Here is a 9068-nt window from a genome sequence, read left to right on the forward strand (position 1 = left end):
GTACATAACTGCCCTTTTAATAACTCCTTGGAAACAGGCACCAGTGTTTGTGTGCCGATGGCTGGCGAGCCTCTATTGTACAGCTATGGTGTTTAAGTAAACAGGCCACTTGCCGATTCAGTGGCAGCTTGATGGATGCCCACGCCTAGATCTTGTAGAATGGCTGGGTGTTGAAAGCCTGCCAGGCCTTGATGTTGTGAAATGAGTTGGGCAGGAATAATAAACAGTGGCTACAGACGCCTTCCTTTGCCCAAGCAATGAAAAAAAAATCAAACAAAAAAAGAAACCCAACAGCAGTGGAGGCTTGGAGAGCCAAGGTGTGAGTGCAAAAAAAATGCCTGGCTTGGATCCTGAAACACCTGGTTTCCTACCTCTCCCCAATCTGATGGATGCCATGGAAAGTTGGTGTTCCCTCCGAGTAGCAGATGGTCGCTGAAAGCAGGAGGCGGCAGGAGATTATGAAAGAAGGTTAGCTGAAGCTGCTTTACCTGAAGGAGGTGTTAGTCTCTAAATAACTGTGAGTGGGCTTCAGGCTTAGTCATAATGGGGCTTTGGCTCTGAGGGGGCTCTCTGTCATGTTATCTTATGACCAGGGTGTCTTGAATAAGACACCCCCTGAACAAAGCTAATTACAGAACACCGAAAAGGTATGAAAAGTACAGGCACGTACATATTCAAATCTCACTGTTAAAAATATTCCAGGGGAGAGATGTGGGTATGCATGACTTTTCCTTGTCAAAGTTATTAACGAAGAGGTTTCTAAGTTACCAAACTCCTTGACAGTGAAACCTCGGTGCGGCAGGAGTGGGAGTTCTGAGCCGAGCCTCTGATCATCCAGCAGGAGCTGCAGCAAATTAATAGCCATGACAGAAAAAACCAAAAAACTGTCAGCCTCCCCAGTTACAGAGCTTATATTTAACACAGCTGCACAACAGCCCTGACCCTCCAAATCCACACTGAGTTAGAGTGGGAAGCTCTGAAACTCAGATGGGAGCGCTCTGGCAAACCAAAAGTTAGAGGCAAAAACAAAACCAAACCCAAAAAAACACTTGTGGTTGACTGTGTGAAAGGTCGAGTTAGTGAACGTGAGAGGTCCAGAGCAGGCTGCTCCAAAGCCAGGGCATTGCGCATGGAGGTGCTCCCTTCCCCCCTGTAGCCGGATGGTGTGTGAAAGGCGAAGGTGGGAGTAAATCTGAGCAGACGGCAGTCAATCCAGAGGGACTCTTTATAACAGGAAGTGGCCTTGTCCAGAATTCCAAAATGAAGAAGCAGCCTCCTCAGGATTAGGAGTCGGGGATGGGTTCGAGTCTCGGCTTGGGTGTTCGCCAGCTTTTCAAGCTTAGTTAGCTGAGTCATTTCAGAGATCCCAGCCTTACTTTCCTCGTCTGTAAAATAGGCATCATAATACTTACCTTATCCTGCTTACAAGAGTTGTGACAATCCGATGAGGTTACGATAATAAGCACCTGTGTTGTGTTTTAGGTTTCACAGCTCCCTGGTATTATTCATCTCAGAGATGAGGAACCTGAGGCCCAGAGAGTTAAGTGCCCCGCCCCCCCGGCCAATGACATGTAGAGGAATGTTACAAGGGCTGGTGTTTGCTTCCTATTACCAGACCTTTTCCCCGGTCGGTCCAGGTGTGGTTTTTTCCATTGCACTACATATGGAAAGCTCTTTGTAAAGCTAAAGTGGACCAAGGTGGGCCCACAGTTTCCTCTGCTGGAGAACACTTTTAGCAGGGACGTGTATTAGAGACTTTGGATGGGGGGGCGGGGGGAGAGGGGCAGCCTTTCCAGAAGAGCTTGGTGCACGTTACTGACACACAGGCTTCAGCTTAAACCCCAGCCCTCTGGTAGCCCAGAGACAACACACTCGGGTTCGTTAGCCAGTGACTTGAGAAAGTGAGCAGAACCAGATTCTGTTCCTCACACAGGCCGCTGCCCAGGTCAAACATATTTAAAGAACTGTGTTTATCTCTTGGCTGATGCCATATTTAGGAAAAGTAACAACAGGCCACAGTGCCCCTGGACAAAAAGGCATCGGGGGTGGTAAGGGGATTGGCCAAAGGAGTAAAAGTTAGGAGGAAGTGATATTCAGGGCGGCTGTCATCATCTGTGTCTTCAAATCCCTGACAATGTTACTTGGAAGTGGGGAAAGACTTGTTCTTGGCCCGGAGAACAGACCTCAGAGCAGTAGAGAAAGTTAGGCCAATCGATTCCTGCTCTCCACAAAGTGGAATGAGGGGCATTCTTAGGTTCCTAAAAGTCACTGGAATGATACTGAGGCTTTGGTGGAGGGGATTCATATGTGAGATTGGAGTTCGAAGCAGCAACCTCAGAGGGACCTTCTGATTGGGGGATTGTATGAGAAGAGAGACACCCTGAGACAGCAAGGGGGACTTGGAAGAGTTCTCTGCTTGCCTGCTGACTCTCGAGCTGTGTAACCTCAGGAAATCCCCGCCCGTCTCTTAACCTCAATTATTTAGTCAATAGGCTTGATTAAGCTCCTCAGATATCCCACAGGGTTGTTCTAAGCCAAGTGCTTTGTAAACCAGCCTTAAATAGCTATATTCTAATAGTTAACACCTACATAGCTCTTTGTGAAGCACTTTATAATTATCTCATTTGGTCCTCACAGCCACCCCGAGGGGAGGTGCTATGAGTTATCCCCATTTTACAGATGAGGAAACTGAGGCAACAAAGATGAAGTGGCTTGCCCAGTCACAACACCACTGGTTAGTGTCTGAGATTGGTTTTGAGCTCAGGTCTTCCTGATTCCATATTCACTCTGCTGACTTTAACTGGGCATTCTGTGCAACTTAACTCTGCTCACTTTGCCACTTGGCTGCCTGTAGTATGGATTTGAGATCTTACCTTAAAACAGGTCAATTATTATTGGTGGTGATGGTGGGAGTGGGAGGCTGGGCTCCTGAGGAAAGTCTTTTGAATGGGAGTGAGGAAGGGAGACTGAGGCAAGGGAAGTTTCAGCCACTCTTAGGCTTCTGGGATGGGGTGGGGGAGCAGGAAACAAAGGCAGGCAGGAAAAGCTCTGAGGAATTTGGGAAGGAGCAAGGCTGCGGGGATGCTACCCAGTCAAGATCACTGGGTCCTGACCCAAGGGAGTGGAAATAATGGAGGAGATCCAGGTGCTGATAGAAATCAGTCATTGAAGGTTAGAATGAGACAGAACCTTGGAATGAAATATCAGATGCCATGTAGTCTCCCCTTCTCCCTAATTTCAAAGAGAAAGTATAAAAGGACAGAGGTAAGATGACTTGGCAATTCTTGGGCTGGCCAGGTTGCCCTCAGTGAGCAAATTAGTTAGTGACCTCAGCCCTCTGAGAGCTAAACTTTAAATTCCTAGAGTCACTCCTGGTCTCCTGACCAATATCTCTTTCAGGTAAAAGAGGGCTATTCATTCTGCTAGAAAGCCCTCTTGAACTCCCCAGAGCGAGGCACCATGGGCATAAGGTGATAGTTGGGACATGCTGAGGAACTGGGGGTGCAGAGATGTTAGAACCACCTGGAAAAGGTGCAGAGGGAGGAGGGAGGGAAGGAAAAATACAAGAGTGGGAGTGTGGGTGGACTTGGCAAGGGTTGGTGTAGAATGAGGAATATCAGAGAGGAAAGATTGAGGGAGGGGGCTGGAGGAAGGAGGAGTGGACGGATGTGTCACTTGGAGGTTGGGCCTAACCACTGAACAGAGCTCTGGGCTCTAGGGGCCGGTCACTATATGTATCCTGTGGATTTACTGAGGGAAAAGAAAGCTGAACACTAAAACTGTCCTCACTGTCCTCAGCCATCGGAGACAAAGTGAGCCCTGCTTCCTTGACCAACAACCCAACAGGTGTTCAAATGGCTATGTCTCCCATTTGAAAAAATGCAGTGGCTGGGGGTGCTGTAGAGCCAGTGTGTCTGTGGGATGCTGTAGGTCTTCCCATCCTCTAAGCCAGAAAAGACAGGCTCCCAGCCCCAGAACACCAGCAGCCTCAGCCAACAGGGCCCATGAAGAGCACCCATGCTCAGGGGACTTGGAGCGGGAATGACACTGGCCAGAATCATAGAATCCTCTAGAGCTGGGAGAGGACCTGAGAGGTCATTTAAGGCCAGTCCCCTCATCTTACAGAAAAGGAGCCTGAGGCCAACAGAAGGGGAGAGATGGTCCTCAAATGTGGGTCATCGGACTCAAATCTGCTGCTGTGGCTGAGTGGAAATGCCACAGGATTTGGGGACAGACGATTTGCATTTCAATCTGATCCCTGCTGCTTGATCTTGGCAAGTCCCTTTTTCCTTATGGATCTCTGGTTCTTCTATAAACTGGGGGGATTGCTCTAGGCTCTGAGGGACTGGATTTGTTCTGTGAAGTTTGGATTAGGTCAAAAGGGTGCACTTGAGGACCTAGAGGGCCACATGTGGCCTTGAGGATGCAAGTTTCCCACCCCTGTTCCAGGCTCTGCTCCCACAGGATCCTGGGAGCCCTGACCCATGACTTGTTTCTTATCTGTCCTGCTTCACAGGTGCCTTGAGAAGCAATGGCCACGGAAGCACCTCTGAAAATAGCCCCATCTGAATGCAGCCCTGCTCTGGACCCAGAAGCAGCTTTCATTTGGCAGCCAAGCCCTGTCAGCATGCACGTCACAAGGCCCAAGTCTGCCAAGGGACGCACACGAACAAATCTGAACTACTCTCATAGTTCTGAGGCCTCCTCTTACCGCAAGCCGCTTTCCCCAGCTCCTGCAGTTCCCTGTGAAGTGCCGGGCAGCCAGAAGCCAGTGGGCTCTGCTCCCAAACCCCCCAATCAGGGAGCTCCTGATGAGATCCCTGAGCTGCTCCACCAGGTCCCTGTAGGGTCCTCCTCCTCTCTCAACAAGTACCGGGTGCTGCCTTCCATTAACAGAAAGAACTTGGAAGAGGGGCCTGTGGATACAGTGGCCAAACAGGCCAGCACTCTCAAACTGGGCAGCTTGCAGGAGCTCAAGGCCCTTTGCCGGGAGGAGGCCCACAGCAGGAAGTCAAGGGAGGGGTGTTTGCGGGTCCCTGCCCCTCCCCTGGAGGGCAAGCCCTGCAGTAGAACCAAAGAGCAGAGCTTGTCCCAGGCAGGGAACCTGGAGGAGCCATCCGATGGAGAGCCCAGGCTGCTCCTGGCTGTCCGGTCTCCTTCAGGGCAAAGGTTTGTCCGTCATTTCAGGCCAACTGACAACCTCCAGACAGTCGTTGCTGTGGCCGAACAAAAGAACCTGACAACGTATCATCACTGTAGCATCGAAACCATGGAGGTTCCTAGGAGGAGCTTCTCTGACCTCAGTAAGTCCCTGGAAGAGTGCAGGATTCCTCACAAGTCTGTGCTGGGCATCTTACAGGAAAAGCGGGAGGGCCAGCCCTGAGCCCCTGTGTGGTTTGCTGGGCTCTTGCTCCTCTGAGCACTATGGACTTGAGGCCATGGAGATCCCCAGAAGTAACTGGGCCTGGAGGGGTCTGTGGTTCTCAGCACTTCTGTCTCTAGAGAGCCTCCTTTTGAAGCAGTAAGATGTGTATATAAATTGAGTGTGCTGTAAGACATCTTTCCAATTCTTTCAGTCTTCCCTCCATCTCAGAGGTGAGCAGGCAAGTTAACACAGCTGTTTGTGAAACAGCCGCTCCCAGGTCTTGTTCTCTCCTGTGCTCCCCTGCCCCCATCTCCAGGGGCAGTCCTCTTGGGAGTAGTGGTCTTTGTAGTGGATTGCACCAATTCGAAGCCTGCCTCACCTCTCTGGATTTGGCTGTGGGAATTCTTCCTTTCCAGGGGATTTGAGTCTAGGCCTAGGAGGCTGGGTTGGGGCATTACCTAGGGGAATCCTACTTATTACTACGGTAGGTAGTCGGAGAGAGGATTTGCCCTTCTCCTTTGACCTAGCATCCCAAGTACTCACACACTTCTAAAAATAACTCCCGAGACCCAAAGCAAGCTGGTTTTTCATTGAGAATACCCAGGTTTGGACCCCTGCTTTTTGGAGGCAGGGCTCATTTTAGAAGCTAGCAGGTTCATTTGCCGTGATGCACAGTGCCTCCTCTTCATTCCCATTGCTTTTGTCTAGTACCTACTTTCAAAGGAATGGGAGTGAACTGGCTCCCTATCTCGTGGTCATGGCCTCTAACCCACTAGGCAGGGCTCACTCACAGCCTTTATGGTCCCACCAGACCAGTATTTCCATTTAAGCAGGATGCCTCTTGGGACAGCTCTGTTCAGTTCTCTCTTTTCCCAAAGAACGGGGATGTTAAGCCATTGTGCATGTGCTAAAAACTGGTATCTAGACATCTGGATGGGCAGAAGGGCATTCACTCTCTCAACTCTAGTAGGATTTGAGACTGGAGGAGGGTGTTTTGTTTTCATAACTACCCAAACAAAGTGATGAATACAGTTTGCCAAAGCCCTTTTGTATTATAACTTTCCTTAAAACCCCACCAGTTATTTGGACCCTGTTTATGGCCAAACCTCCACTGGGAGGGAGTGTTGGGAGAGGAGCTGCAGAGGTCCCAGCTGTCATGTTCCCACACAGAGAGCTAGCCACTTGATCAGCCACTCCAAAACAAGGAAAGGGGAGAGTTTCTTTCCCCTCTACCCCCTTCCCAGTTAGCCTCAGTACTCACCAGCATGTGACTCTGTTGAAGAGGTCAGGGGCTCAACCACAAGAAAGCCTAGTAGCCCACAGGTGCCACTACCTGCTACCTCGGGGCACGTACTGCATTTTGCACACAGATAAGGGATGGAGTTGAAAATTTTACTCCCCGGTAAAGTGATAGAGGCTTATAATTAGCTAAGCTGTTTGATATGGAAGATAACTTTTCTTCTCCTTAGCCGCACCCACGCACTCCAAGTAAAGCTCGGACTTTTCTTCTGAAAGCTGGACTGCAGGGTAGCAGTCTGTACCAGAACAAACTATTTCCAAAGGTTTCGCAGGACAGTTCCAGCTTATTTAATGTGAGGGACAGTTCTTAACCTGGTCCTGGCCTGGTGAGCTGCTCTATCAGATGAAATGTGGGCTTGAGCCTAATGGACCTTATCCAGGCCTACACACTTGGGCCTTCTCTTCTAATATCTCACTGGGAAGGCATGACCTAAGTAATGCTGGCAGCCCCTCACTCTGTTTCCAGAGACTAGGCCTTTCTTGACTCACCAAGGAATCAGACACATCCTTCTGCTGGAGAATAGCTGCCTATCAGGCTCCCATCACACCTACTCAGTGGTAAGAACAAAGTCCCACCCACCTGGTACGTAGTGTTTCCTCCAGGCAAGAAAGCTCCAGCAGACTTGAGGGAAAATGGAGACTCTTCCACAGCACCAGGCTGTCATCTGTCACCAAGGCCACTTGGCAACATCATCTTGGGCTGATGAAAGAGGTGGAAGAGACGGAACTCAGACAGCCCTTTCCCAGGCATGCTGGAGATGTGTATGTAAAGTTATATTGGAACCATTTCAATAAACTTTTTTTAAAAATTTTTAAATAAAAGGCGATATTACTCACAATCGAATTTCCTGTGCCAACTGGAGGGAATGGAGAACATGTTGTGAGTTAGCCTAAGGCGATGTGCCACACACTGTCAGGCACCAGGGGCTCCTGTGACCCCAGCTGCTCCGAGATGGGTTTGACATGGGCTGGGGCCCCCATCTAGTGATAGTCCCTTGTTTGCAGATGTGCTGGATGCCAGTCTATTTAGAGGACCCCTCTCCACCTTCCCCTCCCCACTCTGGGCTCTAGGATGTGCTTTTCAAAGCAGATGGAAAAGGCTTTTTGGGATTAAAAAGTTTCTGCTAGTCTTCCTCCATCATTCTAAGTACTTACACTGACTGTGAAGTCAGAGGACTGGTTTGAGACTCTGCTTTCTTCTGCTTATTAGCTGAGTAACCTTGGTGAAGTCACTTTGCCCTTCTGCCAAAAAGTGAGAGGGTCTAGATGAGCTGATCTCTAAGGTCCCTTGTGGTTCTCAATCCATGGTCGACCAGGGCAGGCCGTATCCAACTCAGCAGGTAGGATTTTACTAGTTGTATGGAATAGACAACCCCCTTGTCCTTGGACCACCAAGTCCTTAACCTTCCCAGAGCTCAGTGGTAACAAGGTCAGAACCACAGGGAGAATAGACAGCAGGTCACCAAACACTGTGTGCCAGGCAGACCAGGAAAGTTGGCTGTGTGTTGCTCCTGCTAGATGGACTAGTGTCTACAACACTCTCTAGTTTACAAAGCATCCTTCTTCACAACATCTTTTTGAGCTTGAGGTAGGGGAAGGACCATTCCCATTCAGTATCAGAGCCAGGATTCAAACTCAGGTGCCAGAGCAAGCATCTTTCATGTGGGTAGAAACGATAGAGCTTGGTACTCAGTACAAATATTTAGACTAGAAAACTACCCCGGGGAGGCTGGGATGAGCTGCTCCCCTCATCTGAGGGTGCCCTTGGTGCCATTTACCATCCGAGGGAGTTTCCAGTTCTTTCCTGGGAGGCAGAGATAAGGAATTAGGCCTTGCTCCCTCTGGCCTCCCAGTCCATTCCTTCTGGTTCCTCCCTCACCATGCTGTTGGTGACTTTAGAAGTGGGCAAGAATGTGTGGATGGGTCCGCAATGATAACACAACGACTGGAAAAATAACGTGCTCTGCTGATGGTGGAGACCAGGAACTTCACCTGTGTATATAAAGGACAGGAGAATGAAAGTTGGGACGTGACAGCCACAGCTAGCGTGTAGCATCTCAGAGTTTACAGAATGTTATACCCACATTTCACTCAGTCCTCACAACTAGGCCCTGAAGTCAGCAGTACAAGTGAGGCCAGTCTCCCTTGCTGACTAAATGGAGGTTGACTGGAGAACTTGATCAAGGTCACCCAGCTAAATGTGAACCTTGGGCTCACATGACATAGTTTGGATGTGAACCCTTTCGTGAGCCAGTATGGCGACTTGCCCTTCCCAGGATCATCCCATCCTCCCCACCTCCCCATGGCTGAGAAAGGGGAAGTCACCCTCTAGGGATGTGTCAGTGAAGACCATATATCAGCTATGATAAAAGACAGCATATGACTTGGTGGCCTGTCATCCCCA

At 49.7% G+C, this 9068-nt stretch overlaps 1 protein-coding gene across 1 annotated transcript; it reads left to right on the forward strand.

The window, feature by feature from the left end:
- The first annotated feature begins 4531 nt into the window (after positions 1–4531).
- Positions 4532–6157, forward strand: UBXN10 (UBX domain protein 10). Its single transcript, XM_036746977.1, has one exon. The coding sequence runs from the start codon at positions 4532–4534 to the stop codon at positions 5381–5383; it is 852 nt and encodes a 283-aa protein (XP_036602872.1). The 3' UTR covers positions 5384–6157.
- Positions 6158–9068: the final 2911 nt, after the last annotated feature.

Source organism: Trichosurus vulpecula, chromosome 2, assembly GCF_011100635.1.
Source record: "Trichosurus vulpecula isolate mTriVul1 chromosome 2, mTriVul1.pri, whole genome shotgun sequence".
Taxonomy (NCBI): domain Eukaryota; kingdom Metazoa; phylum Chordata; class Mammalia; order Diprotodontia; family Phalangeridae; genus Trichosurus; species Trichosurus vulpecula.

Bases quoted from the DNA above. Each gene is read 5' to 3' on its own strand.
- UBXN10 (XM_036746977.1), top strand. From the start codon at position 4,532: ATGGCCACGGAAGCACCTCTGAAAATAGCCCCATCTGAATGCAGCCCT.